The 22526-nt window shown below is 42.0% G+C and overlaps 1 protein-coding gene across 3 annotated transcripts; it reads right to left on the bottom strand.

Moving 5' to 3' along the window:
* Nucleotides 1-1769: 1769 nt before the first annotated feature.
* LOC134454613 (cytochrome P450 2A5-like) lies at nt 1770-20279 on the bottom strand. Of its 3 annotated transcripts, none has more exons than XM_063205705.1 (10): nt 20170-20279; nt 14673-14871; nt 14284-14446; nt 13202-13351; nt 12738-12898; nt 11860-12036; nt 11371-11512; nt 10609-10796; nt 4242-4383; nt 1770-3037 (listed from the first exon to the last, which is right to left on the bottom strand). In XM_063205705.1, the coding sequence occupies exons 2-10, from the start codon at nt 14844-14846 to the stop codon at nt 2853-2855; spliced, it is 1482 nt and encodes a 493-aa protein (XP_063061775.1). In that variant the 5' UTR covers nt 14847-14871; nt 20170-20279; the 3' UTR covers nt 1770-2852. The 3 variants fall into 3 exon arrangements, with proteins under 3 accessions (XP_063061775.1, XP_063061773.1, XP_063061774.1); XM_063205703.1 differs by lacking the exon at nt 20170-20279 and adding an exon at nt 14996-15142; XM_063205704.1 differs by lacking the exon at nt 20170-20279 and adding an exon at nt 14996-15142 and having other exon boundaries at nt 14673-14856.
* Between the last annotated feature and the right edge of the window lie 2247 nt (nt 20280-22526).

Raw genomic sequence — 22526 nt, 5'->3', positions numbered from 1 at the left:
GTGCAGGGCATAGCACAGACACCCGTGCATGCCATGCCTGCAGCAACTCAAGCACCTGCACACTACAATGCATCTCTTCGGTATGTTTGAAAAAACTAAACAGGAAGAATCAACATGACGCCATTATTCCTTTTGTACCAGTGCATCTATTGGAGCCACACGTGGAGCACCAACAGCGACACATATCCTATTCGAGGGCCACTTCAAAGTCCTCCCAAAGGCCATACTATGAACACAAACCAGGATTTCCTTCTGCACTTTAGGACTAGATTGAAGGTAGCCACCTTTACCACAGACCCCACCTTTATTAGGTCCCATGGAAATGCAATTTAATTGTAATGCAAATAAAATTTCTAAGATTTATTTTGAACAAAACATGTCACATTTCATGTGAAACTACTTAAAATTGAAATTATATCGGGGGCCGGATACCGTATAAGATGTCATATTTCATGTGAAACTACTTAACATTAAAATGATATGTCTCATAGGATTCAATGTTAACTGCTAGCATTGAGGTAAAATTTGCACTGCCATACCCAGAAAACGGTTAACGGCCGGATAAGACGTCCTCAAGGGCCGTAAATGGCCCTCGAGACATAGGTTCCCCACCACTGGCCTGGAGAAAGAGAAACATTTGAAAGCCCACCAGGGAAACTCCCATTGTCTTTTGTGACACAGCGCTCCAAGGGACACAGTGCTCACTGCACACAACGAAATGGCACTGCCTCACCTGTGCAAGGGGGCAGCCCCAAGCAAGTGCCCCAAGGGAACAGTGCGGCGGGACAGATATGCTCAGTCGTGGAGGAGGATAAGAATAATAAAAATACTTTCGTTTTATATAGCGACTTTCAAAACACCCAAGGTTGCTTCACAAGGTATCACTAGTTAATTATTCACCAACTTGACCGGTAGGAATCGGCAACCTTTTTGCTACAAGTCTGACCCCTTACCTCTTAGGCTACTCATGACTGCCCCATTTCTAGCAGGTTTTTTTTTTTTTTGGGGGGGGTGGGCTGGAGGGGGGGGGTGGGTGTCTACATTTCTAACTTTTCTTAAAGTAAAAAATGCAGTATTAGTTCAGTGGTGTAGTCTACTTTTTATGGTGGGTATACTGTATATATTTGTGCTATTCAAAGTAATGGATCAATCAATTTTAAGTCTGTATACTGAAATCCCTGAAATTTAGAAGTGGTATACTCCGTATACCTGTGTTCTATGTAGACTACACCACTGTATTAGTTCAACAGGTGAGAACCCTGGGACTAAATACACTATAGAAGATGTTAAATGGAACCCCTAATTGTTGAATTAACACTGCGGTTTTTATTATGTACTGGATGTAAATCCAAAGCTCCAACGCTTCCTTTTAACATGGTTCTGCTTCCTTCACATGTCTTCACACTTGTTTGCTTTTTTCGTTGTGCAAGTCTGACTATGTGTTGCTTTCTTCTGTGTACTGTATATTGGCTCCTGACAAACCCCAATCTGGGCAGTAAAGGTTTCATTCATTCATTCATCCATTCAATGTCCTATTCAGTGTAACAGGCCAAAAGGTGTGCTTGGGAAACAGGTTATTGCAGCCTTGCCCAATGTGTCTTGATCATCCTGTATATCTTTGGCCACTTTGAACAAAAACGACACATAACGCCCCCAGCCCCCACCCAAAATTCTACATAGCACAATTTACATCACTAATTACATCACTAACTAACAATTGTAAATAAGTACTGTATAGTAGAAACATATCATTTAGACAGAGACATAAGTAAGACAATATATGAAAGTATTTATTATTTATAGGTCACCACTTGACAAAACTACATCACCTTATGCCAGGTAACTTAATGTATATCACATACATATTAACATTAATTTGAAAAGGAACCCAAACTCCAACCCCCCAACCCGCTATATGTCACAAATTATACCTGAAAGCCCATTGGGAAACTCCAAGTGAAAGCCCATTGGGAAACTCTAACTCCCATTGTCATTGTGACACAGCACTCCACAGCACACAAGTGAACACTGCACACTGCACACAACGAAATTGCATTTATGCCTCACCCGTGCAAGGGGGCAGCCCTCAGTGGCGCCCCATGGGGAGCAGTGCGGTGGGACGGTACCATGCTCAGGGTACCTCAGTCATGGAGGAGGATGGGGCAGAGCACTGGTTGATTACTCCCCCCACCAACCTGGCGGGTCGGGAGTCGAACCGGCAACCTCTGGGATGCAAGTCTGACGCCCTAACCGCTCACCCATGAACTGTATCATTCATCAAAAACAATTGGGGAAGTATAGAAGTAAGAAAATATAATAATTATTTATTATCTATAGGTCACCTCATATCAGGCAAAAAATATGCATCACATACATACGTGTTTACATTTATTTTGAGAGGAATCCCAACTCTAACCCCTGTAGTTGCTTGGTAGCTCACCTCAACGGGTAAATCAGCGACATGACAACAGCGACAAGACTATTTTCTATTGCGAGGGTTTCTTCTTTTCTTCTTTTTCAAATTTGCAAATTGGTAGGTAGCTACTTGGACATCGTGACAAAGTGATGTGTTTCACAAAAGAGATAATAGTGCAAAATGCTACATTATTCACAAAGTCTGGTCTGTGAGTAAAATAAATTTGTTGATAGTTATATACGTACAATTGGACAGGTGGAGAAGGTTTATAACTGTAACCCCTACATAGGGGCAGTTGTGCGTTGTAGTGGCTTGGTACCGATGACTTGGTAGCTCAACTGTTTTCCATTCTGTGGAGAGGGTTTCCGGTAAGTCTGTATGTATGGGGTGATGCATCAGCTCTGCGTTAGTGGGCCCTATCCTGCAGTACCGGGGCTCAGCACCGGGGGGTGGCGATGAGCTGGTATCGACGTGGGACGTTCGCAAAGCTGCTGAACTCTGGTTTGGTGTCCAGACTGTAGGGTCCTCCGGGGGTGCTGAGGTGGAACTTCTGCACTATGGACACCAGGAATAGCAGGAGCTCCATCCGTGCCAGAGACTCACCCACACACGATCTCTTACCTGAGAAGACACACACACACACACACACACACACACACACACACACACACACACACACACACACACACACACACACACACACACACACACACACACACACACACACACACAACGATGGCAAGCACCCATTGTTTTACAAAAAATGATCTATGCGTATTTGCTATTTACTCTGTTGCTGTTGCTGCATATTTACATTACTAGTGTGCCATTGACATTATAGGGGTAAACTTATACTGCATATTCACTCGATTTGTTTCAGAGGTAGGATATTATTGTAGCCACATGCTACACAAGGCAAATGACCAGATGCTATACACTGTCTTTGCATTTTCCTTTACTCATTTTTATCCAACAAATACCAGTATCTATGTACTTGCACGCTAGATTTAACCAATAGCTGTTGGGAAAACTGAGTTATTTGAGCAAGGAAATATTTAGATATTTCTCTATCCCAACCATACTCAGGGCTGGATTATCCATAAGGGCCAGCAGCACAGTGCCAAGGGGCACCAACCAACCAGGGGCACCACAAGACACAAATTTAACAAACATTCTTTATACATGGGTTCTACATTTTTGTTTTAACCTGACTGTGCGAAACTAGCTGCGTACAACTCAACCTCTGATTGTTGGAAACCGCTGTCGGTCAAAAAACAGCTCACTTGGCTGCCAGTGTCTTGCCCCTCCTCACAACATTTACAGACATGGCGAACACATGTATAAAGGGTGCACCACATTGGCTTAATCCCGCCCTGCCCGTACGTTTAGTATTAAACAGCACTTAACAGCACTTTGCCCCAATGAAGATAAGGGCAAAGGGTAGCTTGGGACAACAGTTTCAGTGGTGAAACGTTTAACCCATTAGGTGATGGTGTAGATACAGTATGGTGCTTGCTTGGTAATATTCTCAAGACCAAATACATCTGTGCTTCAGCGCTTCATGACAACTTACATTTGTAAGTTATAACAGTGACTACTGCTGCGGAAATAATATCAAAGTGATGACAAAGAACTCTGTGATGCAAAGCAAAAAGAAGTCCTATTTTAACAACATTTTTAAGAACTAATATGATCCATAATTTTCTCAATATTCCAAAAAACATTAATGGTGGATGAATTGCAAACTGCTTCTCTTTTTTCACGTTTATATTCTTATTGTATAACATTGTATAATAGAAAAAAGTGATGGTGCCGCTTCCCATACCTGCAGAAAAGGCAAAGAAGGCCGGGTTCTTCTTAAAGTTTCCATTTTGATCCAGGAAGTTGTCTGGGTTGAAGGTCCAGGCGTTCTCCCATTGCTTCTCATCCCGGAGCACAGAGTGCAGCAAGGGAATCACTACGGTGTCCTGAGAAAAGAGTTATGATGCTTTAAGTTCATAAATAAAAGGTACAACATAGGTTTATCGCTTCAGGTTTTACCCTCGGAGATCAATAAAGTTACTCTACTCTACTCTACTCTACAGTCAGTTAAGTTTTACAACCACAGAGTGATTAAGTGCCAAAGAAAACACTTATTTCAAGGTGCACTGTGTCATATTTTTGTAGTTCATTTGAAGAAGTCATGCTGCCCATTAACAAATGTTAACTCTTTCATGAATACCTCCCGCCGCAAGTATTCAAAATGACTCGGAAAATTGCACTTTTCATACATAAAAAGGGGGATCTTCTTCATCCTCTGCCATTCCCCGAAATAGACATTTTATAGGTGCAAACTTACTTAACTTACTTAACTTTGGTCATAGTAGTAAATATTACCCCATTATTTAGTAGAAGGTCAAATGAAAAGATCAAATTTGGCAGTAGACAGCACAGTTTCAATTGCATTGTTGCAATACCCACTCTGGTGTGTATGATAGATATTTCAATCTGGGAGATCAATACATTCAGATATGCAAGGGGGTACACAAGAATGGCTGTGTATCCACTACGCAAATTTAGGACAACTGTCTAAGCTTTGGAGGTCATGGTTAACATATCTAGTCAACGTCACTAGTCTTATGAATGTGCGCTTAGCATATAAATGGAAATTACCATTCTATCTGTGATAGTACTTTTTTTTTTACAAGGGCACCACATGTCGATGTTGTTTAACTGGAACTTCTTTCATTAAGCGGGCTTGCCACGCTTATAGTGATCTCTAACTCCTGGTAAGTTATTAAGCTGGCTTGCCAAGTTTATAGTAATCTCTAAGTCCTGTTTAGTTAAGCGGGCTTGCCACGCTTATAGTAATCTGTAAATCACTGATTCTTGAGAAAGTGGCTAAAACAGATTGTAATCTTGAAAGAAAAAAACGAAGTGAATTACAAAATAATATGGTATATCCTCGTAGACAAAGGTCTTGGCTTTTCAGAAATGCACAAGGCCAATCTCCCCATTTTCCATTTGTTTCAGAAATCAGGTTTTTCTCCAATCATACCTTGTTTTTTGTCAACACCGTCAGACACAATTAAAAGCAATAAAAAGTGTATTGATTTGGTTGCATATGTATCTGGAGTTTTTAAGTGATTGTGTATGTTTTTTGGTTCACACATACGCCTTTAAATGTTGAAAATTCACTTTCATTCTATTTTAATACTGCTTCATGTGTTCTAATTTAAAAATATGTGCTGTCAGACAATGCTTACTTAATGGCTAAATAGATCAAAATTTTTTTTGTAATTTCACAAATATTCGTGTAGGCTTAAATTTGCTATTACTTCAACAATTCAACAACTACAAAGGAAAATTTTGTAAGCACATTCATTTAAAATGTCCAAAACTCCTTCTTACGGTGGTGACTTAAGAACTGACGGTGGTGACAGTAATCTGAAGGTGGTGAAAGTGACCTAATTATTACCTACATTTAGCAAAATAAATAGCCCTCTCAAGTCAATGACATCTAGCATAAACACTTTATTTTTGTGTGTGCACAGTATGTTTGTGCATGTGTTTTTTCTTCATTTGTTAGATACTCTAGGAAGTAGGCCTAGATTATTGAAAATGTGGCATAAACAGGTTTTAAGTTGTTCAAATCCAAAATATAGAGGTGTATTATCATAGATGAACGTCTTGGCTGTGCAGTGAATGTATTGGCCAAGCTCCCCATGTTTTACATTTTTTCATAAAATGGGCTCTTTCTTGGTTTTGTCACCAGCGTCAGACAGAATTAGAAGTAAAAAAATAAGTTTACTATGTAAGTGAATTACTTTTACAATACAACATAATTGTAGATACTTATTGGAAGCATATTCTTAAAACTTGTCAAAAACATGTAAAACACATGCTTTTTTGTGAACTACATCAGATGTCACCACCGTCAGGTTTTGTGACAAAAAACCCTCATAATTATTACTAACATGTCTGGTAATGTTTCATTAACCAGCACAATTTAGTAAAATATGGAACAAGATGATGAGCGGAACAAAATCTGACGGTGGTGACATCTGACGGTGTGAGACAAAAAAACATTCTTTTACATATTGTGCATTTTTTGCTCACATTAGCCACTTCGTTTTCGCTCTGTTTCTTAGGGGCTTCATGACGCTTCTGAAAAAGTATATATAATTAACATTAATGTAACAATAATACTATTAAAACCCCCGACGGTGTTGACAGTTTATGGTTGGGACAGTACCAGTGTCCAAACAAATTTATGCTGGACACACTTTGAGCAATCAGAAAATAGTAGTAAATATTGCTTTACACGCACTATGTGCATATCTGCAGAACCACTTCAATATGGACTTTCACATCATGGTGATATTATTCAATAATATCAGTGATTTTTACATTTTAAGTCAATTGAAATGATGATGTCTGTCCTTGGGACAACTGTTTTTACAGGGTGTGGGCAGGTTTATAGCCATGAAAAGTAATAAAATTACACGTAAATATTTCAAACGACTGTACATTTATGTAACAGACCCCTGTGTCTTTACCTGGATTCATTTTGTTCATGAAAATGTTGTTTATTTTCAACAGAATTGGCAGTTTATTGCAGAGACATGTTTTAGCCGCTTTCTCAAGAATCAGTGAAATACAGTTTATTAAGCGGGCTTGCAGAGCAAGTCCCGCTTATAGTAATCTCTAAGTACAGTTTATTATTATTAAGCGGGCTTGGCACGCTTATAGTAATCTCTAAGTACACTTTATTAAGCGGGCTTGCCATGCTTATAGTAATCTCTAAGTCCTGTTTAGTTATTATTATTGCTTATCTTGTGCAGGGCAGTAAAAATAGAAACCGCTTCTCCTCCTAGGCCTTTCGAGATAGAGACACCATTCAAACACTAAAATGATCGGCTCGGCTTGGAGATTTCAAAAAATGCGTTGTGTGTCCATACCCCTTGTCGTTTTTCTGTTTTCTGCGCTTTTGTGCAAGTTTGGGTCTCCATAGAAAACAATGGTAGAATGCTCATGAACGAAGGTTCCGCCACTCTACAGATCAGAGTGTAGGAGGGTTTTTTGTTCATAAAACATCAACACTTTCACCTAGAAGTTTAGTTGACGCATTGTTAGGGAGCTTTATGAGATGTCTCTAAACGGTGAAAATATCATGTCCCAACTCCCATTACTTTTTAAATGGCAGGTGTGTAAAACCCCCCAATGGCTGTGTCCTATTGATTCTTGAAGTGCCTTTCTGAAGAGGTCAGGTCATCTGCAACAAGAGGTCCATTTGTGACTGAACCTTTTAACCTATAGATCACACGTCTGACAATCTGTGGAAAGTTTTTTGCAACGGCAAGCTAAAAACTAGAAACTGTTGTGATTCTGCCCTCTGCCTTAGAGTACAATATTAACTGCCATACAGACAATCTGAACAGGGGCTGCCAATAAAGGGTTCCATCTCAACTGTCACGTTCTCTCAACATTCTATTCTTAACGAGCAGCTGCACTACAATTCTAGAAGTCTATTGCTCAGCTCTTCAATGCAATGTGATATGGTCTTGCTGGAATGCTCTTGACAGGCAGCTGCTTGGCCCGCTTCCAGCATTTTCTGCGAGAATGCAATCTAGTTATGCTTGCTTCTCTTGTGCAGGGCAGTAAAAATAGAAACCGCTTCTCCTCCTAGGCCTTTCGAGATAGAGACACCGTTCAAACACTAAAACAATCCGCTTAGCTTGGAGATTTCAATAAAGGCCAATAAAGGGTTCCATCTCAACTGTCACTTTCTCTCAACATTCTATTCTTAACGAACAGCTGCACTACCCACTCTAGAAGTCTATTATTCAGCTCTTCAATGCAATGTGATATTGTCTTGCTGGAATGTGCATGACAGCTAGCTGTTTGGCTCAATGGTAAAGGTGCTGGATTAGTGATATGGAGGTTGTGAGTTTGAATCCCACTTGGACACGTGTTGATTTTCAAAACTATATCATATGCAGAGTTGCTTAGCCAACTTAAAATAGCATGTATGTAATTTAGTATCAATGGCAAAGGTGCTGGATTAGAGATATGGAGGTTGTCAGTTCAAATCCCACTCTGACCCATGTTGATTTTCAAAATTATATCATATGCACTATTCCTTAGCCAACTTAAAATCGCATGTATGTCATTAGTATCAATGGCAAAGGTGCTGAATTAGAGATATGGAGGTTGTGAGTTCGAATCCCACTCGTACCCATGTTGATTTTCAAAATTATACCACATGCAGTGTTCCTTAGCCAACTTAAAATAGCATGTATGTCATTCAGTGTCAATGGCAAAGGTGCTGGATTAGAGATATGGAGGTTGTGAGTTTGAATCCCATTCGGACCCATGTTGATTTTCAAAATTATATCATATGCAGTGTTCCTTAGCCAACTTAAAATAGCATGTATGCCATTTATTGTCAATGGCAAAGGTGCTGGATTAGAGATATGGAGGTTGTGAGTTTGAATTCCACTCAGACCCATGTTGATTTTCAAAAATATATCATATGCAGTGTTCCTTAGCCAACTTAAAATAGCATGTATATGTCATTTAGTATATCCCCAAAACACGGAGCTACAACACTTTCAAAATGGCTGAATCCAAGATGGCTGAATTGTTTGGCTCATAACTTCTGACTGGGTGGATGGATTTTTCCAACATTTCTTTTAGCTTTGTTTTCTCAATAGTAGTGTGTTTTTAATTTAGGTATAGAGATATCAAAAATAAAACTGCTCATCTCTGCCTCAAAAGGCAGGCCCGCTTCCAGCATTTTCTGTGAGAATGCAATCTATTTTTTTCTGTTACCCTCAAAATATTATTTTTTGTCTCGTTTCAATTGATGGGTTGTGCACCTCTCCATGCTCCCTGTATTTTGAACTGATTTGCATCGCATTCTCTTAAAGGGACACTGTGCAGGAAATGGTCAAAAAAGGTACTGCAACTATGCTGCTCATTGAAACTGGGCTGCCTATTGCCAAATCTTTACATGAAAGTTTACTACGTAATAAACTAATATTTTCTAGTATGGTCCAGTCATTTTTGCAGCTAAAAATGGCTATTTCTGGAAATTCAAAATGGCGGACCATGGAGAAGATCCCCCTTTTCATGTATGAAAAAATCAATTTTTCCAGTCATAATGAATACTTTGATGGTGGTGGTAAGTATTCATTAAAAAGGTAACATTAGCGAATTAATGGGCAGCATGAATTCTGTAAAATCTCACACAGTGTACATTTAACACTAAAGACAAAATCATGCCATGACATCATAGGAGAGGCCAAATGTAATATTTGTCAGGAGGTACCTCTTTAACCCATTTGCACAGAACCTCTATTATAACCTTACCATCACCAAAATTGTAATGGCCAAGTCTCAATCTGTTGCACAAGGCTTTTGGTAAGGGCAACGTCATAGCAATATTGGCGGGCTCATCTGCACAAAGAGGCTACAGCTAACAACAATTGGTGTTGCATCCCTAACCCCTCTTAGCTAACCCACCTTGGGAATGCCGTAGCCTCTGTGCTAACCTACCTTGGGAATGCCGTAGCGTCTGTGCTAACCCAGGGGCTGTTCACTCACGGAACTTCCTATTAGCCACAATTGGCTAACCCTAACCACGGGACAGTGCAAAATGAATGGGTGTCAATGGAGTTTTTTACCATTATAATTTTTGTGATTTTTTATAATTTTTTGTCCTGAAATATTAATATTAAGTTCGAAGCTAGAAATAATAAGACCCCATTTGAGTAGCGTTTCGATTATTTTGCGCCACTAGATTATTATATACTGGGTCACAAAGCTCAATTATTATGGGGCCAAACCCATAAACATTAGCACGATGCTAGCGAGTACAGGTTGAAATCTTCTAACCAGCTGTAAAACTACACACCTGAATGATTTGTCAATACAGCCTATTGTTAAACAACAGTCATAGTGCTTACCAGGAATGTTTTGTTGATAATATTTGTGAATGGAAATGGCAGTAGCAATGTATTTAGCATGGGTTCCCCTTTCCATTCCATACATTTTCCCACATGAAGGACTGGCCTACGCTCGTTACTGCAGAATGCATGCAAAGCTAACTGGCTACAATGGGAACCAATGAGACTGAGCCTTCTCCTCTGTGTTCTAATTTCTCTGTGCTAACCTACCTTGGGAATGCCGTAGCTGCTGTGCTAACCTACCTTGGGAATGCCGTAGCCTTTGAAAGGGATGTCTTTGGTGGTGTAGCGGGGGAGGTTGAGGGGGACGACGTCCAGGAAACGCTGAGCCTCGTGAATGACAGCATCCGTGAAGGGGAGGGACTTCCTGTCCTCCATCATTGGGGGGCGCTCTTGACCAAGTTCGGCCTCAATCTCCTTATAAATGTGATCTGCAAAACAAAGGACTATGTAGTGTAGCATCTTTGGGCCTAGGCGTGTGTGTGTGTGTGTGTGTGTGTGTGTGTGTGTGTGTGTGTGTGTGTGTGTGTGTGTGTGTGTGTGTGTGTGTGTGTGTGTGTGTGTGTGTGTGTGTGTGTGTGTGTGTGTGTGTGTGCGTGTGTGTGCATGTGTGTGCTTGTATGCGTGTGCGTATGCGTGTCTTCCCAGGTGAGCGATCGTGTGTGGGTCAGTACGTTCCAATATGCGACCTTGCATCCTCCACTTGTGCTTGTGGCCTCGTACCACAAAGTAATATATCATGATGACATCACTGACAACAGCATTATATTTCAATATCTCACAAAAACTCAATTGTAAAGTGATTTTCTCATTTGCAAACTGGATGGTGAATGAAGAATAGTCCCCCAAAAATTGTTGTGGCTAGGCTGACAGCTGGGAAACTTTATTGTTTTCTCCATGAAGGAGGGGCCAGGAGGCGGGGCAAGGCCAAAAGCACAAGTGGAGGATGCAAGGTCGCATATTGGAATGCACCTGTTGAGTCTCTAGCACGCAGACCAACTGTACCTTGTATTTCTGGATGTTTCATCAGCAGCATCAGAGTATATCTCAAGGTTGTGCTGGTGGTTTCTGTGCCAGCGAAGAAGAGATTGAGGACCGTGGAAACTAGGTTGTCATAGATGAACTCAGTTTTGGGTAGATCTTTCTCCTGGAGCACATGCAATGAAACATTTAAAGTGAAAAGTGAAAGTGAAAGCCCAACTGGGAAACTCCAACTCCCATTGTCATTGTGACACAGCACTCCACAGCACACAACTGTTCACTGCACATTGCACACAACAAAATTGCATTCATGCCTCACCCGTGTAAGGGAGCAACCCCCAATGGAGCAGTGCGGCGGCACAGTACCATGCTCAGGGTACCTCAGTCATGGAGGAGGATGGGGGAGAGCACTGGTTGATTACTCCCCCCACCAATCTGGCGGGTCGGGTGTCGAACCGGCAACCTTTGAGGCAGAGGCAGAGTATGAAAAAAAAGAGTTTGACTTTGACTTACCTGGTTCAGTTTGATGAGGAAACAGTCAATGAAATCACGGGGGTTGTCTGGGTCCAGTGTGTCCCTATGCTGGTGGATCTTCTCCGTTACAAACTCCCGAATTTTGTCTATTTCAGTGAAGAATTGTTGATGGCGACCGGGCATATAGTTCATTATCCGTGGGAAAATGTTGCATAGCTGTTCGAGTGGAAACCCAGTTAGATACTGAGACAGCATTAACCCCTTTGCAGAGAGCATATGTTATCACTCTACTCTCACCAAAATTGTAATGACCAAGCCTTAATCTGTTACTTAAGTAATGTCATATCAATATGAAAGTGAAGTGAAAGTGAAAGCCCATTGGGAAACTCCAACTCCCATTGTCATTGTGACACAGCACTCCACACAAGTGAACACTGCACACTGCACACAACGAAATTGCATTTATGCCTCACCCGTGCAAGGGGGCAGCCCTCAGTGGCGCCCCATGGGGAGCAGTGCGGTGGGACGGTACCATGCTCAGGGTACCTCAGTCATGGAGGAGGATGGGGGAGAGCACTGGTTGATTACTCCCCCCACCAACCTGGCGGGTAGGGAGTCGAACCGGCAATCTCTGGGATGCAAGTCTGACGCCCTAACCGCTCACCCATGACTGCCCTTGTTATTTGTTATGATGTTCTGAAGTCGTTTCAGAGAATAGCGTAGGCCCTCCAGAGGGCCCATCTGGACAAAGAGGCTACGAATTGGGGGAATTGAGAGGAGAAGGAAGTTGATATGATGGCTTTTAAACATAGGTACAATAATTTCAATTTGATTCATTTCTTTGGGAATTTGAGATTTTTAGTTTCGAAGGGTTTTTATCACTTTTATCCATTGATTTGTCTTTGAGATATTCGCACCTGTCCCAATGGAGTGCTCCCGAATCGCAATGCCTCGGAGATGATCTGCAGGAGTCGCAGGAAGTTGGCATCGTCGTAGTTGAAACGCTCCCCAAACACCAGAGCACAGATCACATTGGACACAGCACGACTCAGGAAGAAAGAGGGTTCAAATGGTGAACCTGGACAATGAGGAGGAAGAGGAGAGAGAGAGAGAGAGAGAGAGAGAGAGAGAGAGAGAGAGAGAGAGAGAGAGAGAGAGAGAGAGAGAGAGAGAGAGAGAGAGAGAGAGAGAACCCGTTTTGTTGTTTTGTTAGTACACCATGTTATCTTTACTCCAACCATTATTGCGCCTTGCAATCTCCAGCTTGAAACAGCTCCACAGTGTCATGGAAGTCACATGGTTTGTGTATTGACAGGGATAAAAATAAGGGGTCCTTTACTGTATATATCTTGTTTATACACGTCCATTCTATCATCCTCACCCTTGGTTTCCCTCAGGCTGTCCAGCAGTTGCCGGCTCTCCTCCTGGATCCACTGCTCCATCCTCTTGCGGCCCATGCCAAAGTCTTTGAGCGTGCTCAGTGTGAAGCGCCTCAGCTGTGTCCAGCGCTCACCATTGCTGACGACCAGACCTGAAGATGAGATGGAGGAGGAGTAGAACAGTGACTGAGCCCTTTCAAATATTCACACAGATGGGTATGTTTTGCTGATGGTTGCATTACTTTATGTTGTACTGTGTGATTATAATGCATAAAAACTTAAGCCAATGTGGTGTAAATCTGCATGGATTTTACATGACTTTTTTTGGAGACTTGTAATTACGTTCAAACCAGTCAGTTTTCTGAATTTGTAATTAGCCATGATCATATCATACACATGTTTCTCTTCCGTTTGGAATCAGAATTCGAAAAGAACTTGACAAAAGGCTGAAACGCCATTTCAATAAATCATTGGCATCACCTAACACAGCACAAAAACACATGCAAACAAGCTAAACACAATGACAGTGTTTTCGTCGAGATGCAGGCAAGATTATGATTACTTTGTTGTTGCATCATTGTCCTCATGCCCCTTCAATGTGTAGTGTAAAGGTCTAAAGGGTACACAGGCTACATTCCAATCATTCCATGCAGAACTGACATATACTCAGAGAACCAATGAGGTTAGCTGTAAGCTTCACAGACATTAGGCTCATTCGTGACGAAGCAGTGCTGCTTTTACTAAGCAGTGAGCATGCACACTTTGCCAGTTTGATGCATTGTGGTTAGAAAAGTCTAACCAGAATGCATCAAACTGGCAAAGTGTGCATGCTCACTGCCTAGCAAAAGCAGCACTGCTTCGTCATGAGCGAGCCCATTCACAGGGCCAGAACCAGCTTCCTTGCTTAGGACCACAGGGGTGTTGAAGCTAACAAACTCATGGTTTTGAACTTCAGGTAAATGTGAACGTTCAGGAGAAGCAAACGATGTTCAGAATATCACTCTATTAAAGAAACATACAGTATGACGTGTTTGAATAGTTTGAAGTACCAACATTTTGGGAAAGTATGCATTTCTTAACTTACCGTATCCCCTGACAATCCGGTTCAGGACCGGCACAGGAGCTCTTGCAGTGAAATCATCTCCCTGGTCAACCAATGCCTCCTTCACCGTCTGGTACCCACTCAGAACCACAAACCGACGTGGTCCGAGATGCACAGTCATGACTGGACCATACCGCTGACTCCACTGAAAAAGACACAAATTATTAAATTGTATTGGCCATCATTACATACTGAAGTAGCCCACTGTATATGGAAGTTTAGTGAGCACTTTGAATACAGTGGAAAAGCTGTTTTCATGGGGGGGGGGGAATGCAAGGTGGATCACATGCATCTTGTTCTTTCTTTGACGGACATAGATACAGAGTTGTTGATGAATAACTTGTACCATACATTCTAAACAAATAGCTTACCTTCAGGAAGGTCTTAAAGGGTTCATGCTTGTCAACTTGGAGTAGGTTTCCCAGCAGGGGTAGACCAGGGGGCCCTGGAGGCAGTGGAATCCCCCGTGACCCCCTCCTCTTCCAGACCAGCAGCAGCAGGAGCAGCACCAGAGCAGCCAGCAGCAGCATGCTGGAACCAGACATCTTGCAACTCCTCCACGACCAGAAGCTGCAGTGTTAAGATTATATTATGTGAAATTTCAGGTCATAATTAATCACTGATTGACAATTATGTATTTTCTATTATTTTTTAACACTATTAATGATTTTTGAAAGTTAAAAAAGTACCTTACCACTCAGTATTTTAAGCGCCCTCCACTTATCGTCTGTGAGATTGAACTTTGGCTTATTGACCGTTGTTGCAACCAATACAGTAAATCTCTCTCTCTCTCTCTCTCTCTCTCTCTCTCCTGCTCCTGTCTTTCTACTGTGTGTGGTCCTCTCAGCATGCTCAGAGATTTATGTAGGCTACATTTTGACAGATGAAGGCAATGGGAGGAGCTTCCGTCAAATGACCACAGCCAGTAACATGTTACCAAACAATAAACCTTGCCCATACAAAATGAGCCAGTTCTCAATGCCAAAACCACAAACTACTGGCAGAGTGCCCAATATGCTGCAGGTTAACATATCATTTTAGACAGAGACAAAAGCTTGAGAGGAAATGGATATTGAGTGTTTTAATGGAAAATATTGCATAGGCCTACAATACAAAACTCAGTGTAATTGGAGGTGCATTGGCTTCTGTGTTCTCCATGAGTGTACTCTTTGAGTGTTTTCGTTCTTTCATGCGTTGCACTTTTGCACGTCTTCTGATCTATAGAACAATACAGATTTTACTGAACTGTAAAATAACAATGTTGACATGTTGCTCACAGTCATATTCTCCTTTTTCCACTGTCTTACGCTGTTTAAAACACAAACATCTTCATGGTGCAGCTAGTTTCAATTCATGAGCAGTCTCAAAACAGAGCCGCAAAGACTATCTCTGAGGGAGATGACATACGTTCCTGGACAGCTGTGGTTGAAACTACAGGTAGAACAGTAAAAAAAAAAAAAAAAAAAAAAAAAAAGGGGGGGGGGGTGTCGGTAATTCACAGAAATATCCAGATAGAGTGTTTAAAACATCTTGGAGAGCGACAAATGACTCAAAAGTCAAAAGTCAGGGTAAAATTCCACAGGTGGCCAGTGTCATTTCAACTCTACAGCTCTTACATTATAATCTAAATATTTGCATATTGACTTGCACAATATTAAATCTGAAAATGTTGCACTGACCAAAGAACAACATTGATATTATTTTGAGTGGTACCAAATGTTATCTGAAACAGAATTACTTTAAACCCTATAAGAGTTATATTAACCCTGTTTTTTTTTTTTTTTACTTTGTATCCTGCCGTTTTCAGAGTGAACTCTGTGCACAGAGGGGTTATGTATTGTATGTGCTCACCTTTACACACCCCCACACACCCCCTGGAAAACCAAAACAAATAAAGATTACTACAGTGCACATGTCACATGACCTACTGTACCCTGGCATGACTGTGGCATTTCAAAGGCAACAGGTTAAGTGGGGTCAAAAAAATCAGTCTTCCTTGTGATCTTTGTGCAGAGACCTGAGAGTGCCTGACTTCTGTACACACTTGAATATAGTGACACAACGCTGTGCAGGGCATAGCACACACACCCGTGCATGCCATGCCTGCAGCAACACAAGCAGTTGCACACTATCACTACATCATAATGCATCTCATGGGCATGTTTGAAGAAAAAAAAAAAAACAGGAAGAATCAACATGACGCCATTATTCCTTTTGTACTAGTGCATCTACTGGAGCCTCACATGGAGCACCAACAGTGACAAATATCCTAGAGCAGGGGAAACCGTTTTCATTCGATTCCCTCTGCACTTTAGGACTATATTGAAGTCAGCCACCTTTACCACAGACCCCACCTTTACTAGGTCCCATGGATATATCATTTAATTGTAGTGCAAATAAACAAATTTAACGAAACATGTCACATTTCATGTGATACTACTTGACATTAAAATGATATCGGGGAGGGAGCGCTGAGCCCCCCACAATTTGGGCATACATTGCCCATGGGGACCCAGGTTTGAGTCCGGCTGGGGTCATGACCCCAGCCCTGCCCCATCTCTCTCTCCCAATCATTTCCTGTCTACTCTCACACTGTCCAATAATAATAAAGGCCAAAAAGCTCCCCAAAAATACTTTTTTAAAAATGATATCGGGGGCCGGACAAGACGTCCTCAAGGGCCGTAAATGGCCCTCGAGACATAGGTGCCCCACCACTGGAGAAAGAGAAACATTTGAAAGCCCACCAGGGAAACTCCCATTGTCATTTGTGACACAGCGCTCCACAGGACACAGTGCTCACTGCACACAATGAAATGGCACTGCCTCACCTGTGCAATGGGGCAGCCCCAAGCAAGTGCCCCAAGGGAACAGTGCGGTGGGACAGATATGCTCAGTCGTGGAAGAGGATGGCTGAGAGCACTAGTTGATTACTCACCAACTTGACGGGTAGGAAATGGCAACCTTTGGGCTACAAATCTGACCCCTGACCTCTTACTCATGACTGTCCCTTGATGGCAGCGCTCGAAATTAACGGTGTCCCGACGTCCCGGGGACCATAAAAAATGTTGTGGGGACACAAAGTTATCATTTCTGGGACAATGCCGGGACCGTCCAAAAATATAATATAAATGAAAAGATTCAAAAAGTAGGCTATTATATTTGCAAAGCCATCACACTGGGACATTAGCCTAACTCAACACCAACCATCAGCGAAAATAGCAACAGAAAACTTTCCTATAAACGTCCGCATTGTGTTCTAGAATGTTGATTAAGATTTCGCAGCTGCGACTGCAAGCGCGTGTTTCTTTGGACTGCTGCTGAGAGGTTGTCCCGTTGGTTATGCCATTTCACCCTGAACTAGAAATGCTCTCAGAGAAAACGGGCTCTGGATTGTTGATTTTTCAAGCCAACAAGGATATATTCCAGTAGACATGGTTAAGCTGTGAGAGGAATGGAGTTCGGTTTTGCTAATATTTCAGGTAAGCAAAGCAACAGCCCCAAACAATGCGCAGTTGTCTGTGGCCACCTGTCGCGTGCTATCTGCCCAAAACACCAGAAACGCGAGCTGGCTCTAAAGTAGATTAACCCTCATTCATACATATCAGAAACTGCCTGTAAATTACTTTACATTAACAAATAGGCTAGTTAGGGAAACGGCAAGCAAGCTAACAGAGGTAGTTGTTAGCCAAGAACGCCAAGCAGTTTCATTCAAATGTGGCTGGAAATGAAGGCGCTATATTCTGAACATTGTCATACAAACGCAGTTATTTAATTAATGTTGAAGTATCCGTGTTATTGTTTCTGTGCTGGTAAAAAGCAGAAATGCCTATTAGCCAAGGTCTAATTGAAAAGGGAAAAAGTCCACCTTGACTTCATTGATTACAAGCACGAAGAACGCGCTTAAGTGTGCGGTCATAGTTTTTTCTCTTGTGCATTTATTTTTAGGTTAACTTATCAAATTGTCTTGATGTCAATGTCAAGTGAATTTAAAGCGGAAAGGAAACGTCTTGCAATGCGTTGTCATACTCCTAATGCGGCCCCAAAACCTACCGCATCTTCTTCCACCTAGCCTGATTATCATCGACTTTCACATCTCTTCGAGACTGGCTGAAGCTGTTGCATCACTAGGAGGGCACGGCCTGGCTATCTTCCACCGGCATGCCCATCACAACCAGTGGCCAAAGTCAGACTAGGTTAGACTATTGCCACTTTTTAACTAAAGCTAAACAGACACTGAATTGTTATTGATATGTAGTAGACTAAATGAAAGCTGTTTTTTTCTGTAGGCTAAATAGGCTACAACAGAGTAACAGGCTGGCTGCAATAGAGTCTACAATAGCCTACATGATGGGTAGGCTATATTGGTGCATAAAGCAATCAGTTTGACAAATATAATGTCATTGAATGCAGATTTCCTCATATCACCATGCTCATATATTCTTGAAAAACGAAATGTGCACGGTTACTCAAGGCATTTTTCTATATAAGGCACAGATGTTCATGATTTAACACACCCTAATTTTTTCTTAAAGACCTGAATTCACAGTTGCACTGCAAAAAAAACAAAAACATAATCACACATGAAATTGAACGTGGACATAATTTACCACTTATTTAGGCGCGAAAAAAATGGGGACACTTCAGGTTACATTCGGGACAATACAAAGTGGAATCCGGGACCATTGCGGGACACAAAGGAAAAAAGTTAATTTCGAGCCCTGCTTGATGGCCAACATGATCACACCATTGCAGTCATCTTCAAGTGCCTGGAGGAACAATGCCCTCAGAAAGATGGTAGGCCTACCTTTAAATACTAATACTGATTAATATTATCTTACATGCTGTGTAGATTACCCTCTAATATACAGTATTAATCTAAATATTTGCACAATATTGATTTGCACAATATTAATTCTGAAAATGTTACACTGACCAAAGAATAGAATGTATATTATTTTTGAGTGGTACCAAATGTTATCGGAAACAGAATTACTTTAAACCCTTTAAGAGGTATGTTAACTGTGTTGTTGGTTTTTTTTTTACTCTGTAGCCTGCCGTTTTCAGAGTCACTGTGAACTCTGTGCACAGAGAGGTTATGTATTGCCTGTGCTCACCTTTACACACGCCCCCACACCCCCTGCGTCAGTCTGCATACCACATCGGAAAACCAAAACAAATTGAAGAGGACTACAGCACATGACCTACTCTGGCATGACTGTGGCATTTCAAAGGGAACAGGTTAAGTGTCGTCAATAAAAATCAGACTTCCTTGTGATCTTTGTACAGAGACCTGAGAGTGCCTGACTTCTGTACACACCTGAATATAGTGACACACCCGTGCATGCCATGCCTGCAGCAACACAAGCACTTGCACACTACAATGCATCTCATCGGTATGTTTGAAAAAACGAAACAGGAAGAATCAACATGACACCATTACTCCTTTTGTACCAGTGCAGCTATTGGAGCCACACGTGGAGCACCAACAGCGACAAATATCCGAATATCCGAGGGCCACTTCAAGTCCTCCCAAAGGCCATACTATGAACACAAACCAGGATTTCCTTCTGCATTTTAGGACTATATTGAAGGTAGCCACCTTTACCACAGACATCATTGCTGATTTAGAACTACAAAGGCAAACTCTAGCTAGCACCTAGCTTCAGTCATTGAAAACATGGTGGGCAGAGCTAGCTAGAACTAGTGGTTTCCATTGTAGATGTACCTAAGGCTATGCCATTTCAGCACAAACACGGCTGATAAGACTTGTTTGCAATGTATACAGTTAAAACCCTTCAATGCTCAGAGACAAAATGAAAGCAGGTTAAAGCTAGAACTACATTAAAAGTTCGTTGTCAGGAAGCTTACCTTGTCTGGCTCTGCTGCACCGAAGTTGAACCAGAGACGTTCTCAATGCATAGAATAGAGAATCTTTGGTTGAACTAGCTCGCGGTGGCGGCGAGTCCTGTTGTTGCTAGGCAACGAAAGTTTGGTTACTGCCACAGACTTCTATTGTCTGTGGTGCTACTGTTAAATATGTTTATTGTAAAAACTATTGCCCTGTCTCTGTATGCTGTGGGAAGAGGAGTGGGAGTGCAGCCCCAAGCCCCAGGGTGATTATGTACTGTGTCTATCACTAAAGCTTTGGATCTTCAATCTTGTCTGGAGTCTTTATTACATCTCAACTACAAAACAACAGAGTGAAATTCCAACCGGTTACATTGTTTTTCTAAGACAAAAGGAGTGGGTGGGGCATAATTCTCTCTCTCTCTCTCTCTCTCGCTCTCTCTCTCTCAAACACACACACACACACACACACACACACACACACACACACACACACACACACACACACACACACACACACACACTTCTTGTCTCAACCTCTCCAGCAGGTGTCAGGGTTGCCTTAGAATACAGAATGTCCAGGATAGAATGTGTAAGCATATTACACTACAGTATAGCCTACTAAACGCACGCAAACCTTAAATTGTGTGTGTGTGTGTGTGTGTGTGGGGGGGGGGGGTAGTTTGTAGAAGTGTTCTCAACTCAACAAAGTGATGAAATATTGTTTTACTGGTTTATTTCTGTCCTCGTATTCTTAACTGTTGTGGACACTAGTATGTGCGCTGTTTTGTGACATTTACATTGTGATACAATGTGTTTGCGGTTTACTACATTTAAGCCGTGTTTGCTTTGTGTGTGTGTATGTGTGTGTGTGTGTGTGAGTGTGCGTGCGTGCGTGTGTGTGTGTGCTGTCCATGAATGTCCCTATTTTTCAAGTGAATACGCATGGCTACATTCCTTTCTTGCACAGCCTTGCACACATACAGCTGCAGGGTAATACTTCTGGATGCAAGTCAATTGTCTATAGTGATTATCCCACTTGAGGCAGGCAGCAGGGGTAGACCAGGGGGCCCTGGAGGCAGTGGAAGCCCCCGTGACCCCCTCCTCTTCCAGACCAGCAGCAGCAGGAGCAGCACCAGAGCAGCCAGCAGCAGTATGCTGGAACCAGACATCTTCGGAGACCTTCGGAGTCTTGAGGTAGAGAATAAATGGAGTCCCCATAGCGCGGTAGATGGCAGTAGTGCACGTCTTGCGCATACACCACGAAACGAGAAGAAGAAGGAGGGACAACGCCCCCTTAGGAGACCAAATTTTGAGCAGACGCTTTTGCATTGAGTGGGTGTGTTTCGATTCCTCTTATTATATATCCAACTTCTTTGATCAAAGGGTTGCAGATTCGAATCCCAACCTTGCCTGTCCCTACGCCTCTGTCCATGGCTGTGGTGCACTTGAGCAAGGCACCTAACCCCACACTGCTCCAGGGACTGTATCCAATACCTTGTACATAAAAGGTGCTTTGGATAAAAGTGTCAGCTAAATGTAAAGAAATGTAATGTAAAACTTGATAATCAGCGAATGGGGGAAGGATGAAGGAGGGTGCACATTCAAACATCAACAGTGTTCACCCCTACTACCTGTAATGTTTTTTTCAATGACATAATGAAATATCAGCGCTTTCATACAATAGGAGTTCATTTTCAAATTTCAGTAGCCTATCTTACACCCTCCCTCCACTAAATATTGCTCAGCTCGGCAGTTCCAGACCCTGTACAAATGAAATTAGTATGGGTGGAATAGTAAAACTAGGCTAGCCAACCTTTATGAAAGTTAACCATGGTCACCATGGTTTATAGTTATTAATTACATGACACAGCTGACACTTTTTTATTGCAGATATTACTTGGTATTGGTAACAGTCCTTTGAGCAATGTGGGTTTAGGTGCCTTGCTCATGGATGGAGGTGTCGGGAGAGGTAAGGACGGGATTCAAAACCTACAACTCTGATCTTCAGTCCTACTCCATAACCATTACACCACGGCCGCTCACAAGTAGTTCATGGTTTTCATGGTTTTTTTGGGGTAGCCACAAAAGCCATGGTAGATTTATAAGGGAACATGGACTCAGACATGATGCAGCTCCAGAATGGCTGTGCAATTGAAATTTGAATGACCACCGCACCAAAGCCCAAAGCTCAAAGCATGAGAGGCAAAGGTTCCCAATGTTCAAGGTGACATTCTTGGACACCTGAGACTAAAGCCAGCATTTGGGTCTTTGATACATTTTCTTACAGAGGCAATACAACGAGTGTCTTTGTACAGTAAATTTGACAATGTTAATTCAAACCTCAGCACATTTTTCAACTTAACAGGCTTCACCCC

This window comes from Engraulis encrasicolus, chromosome 8 (assembly GCF_034702125.1).
Source record: "Engraulis encrasicolus isolate BLACKSEA-1 chromosome 8, IST_EnEncr_1.0, whole genome shotgun sequence".
Taxonomy (NCBI): Eukaryota; Metazoa; Chordata; class Actinopteri; order Clupeiformes; family Engraulidae; genus Engraulis; species Engraulis encrasicolus.
Note: the sequence above shows the minus strand (reverse complement) of the source record. Positions and strands in the feature narration are given on the sequence as shown.

What these genes read in the sequence shown, in the direction of transcription:
- LOC134454613 (XM_063205705.1), bottom strand. Translation starts at nt 14,846, where the DNA reads ATGTCTGGTTCCAGCATGCTGCTGCTGGCTGCTCTGGTGCTGCTCCTG. An exon ending in CAGCCTGAGGGAAACCAAGG is followed by an intron (nt 12,899 to 13,201) that starts GTGAGGATGATA and finishes CTCATTGTCCAG; the next exon opens with GTTCACCATTTGAACCCTCT. An exon ending in GAAACATCCAGAAATACAAG is followed by an intron (nt 10,797 to 11,370) that starts GTACAGTTGGTC and finishes TTTGTTTTGCAG; the next exon opens with ATCACATTTATAAGGAGATT.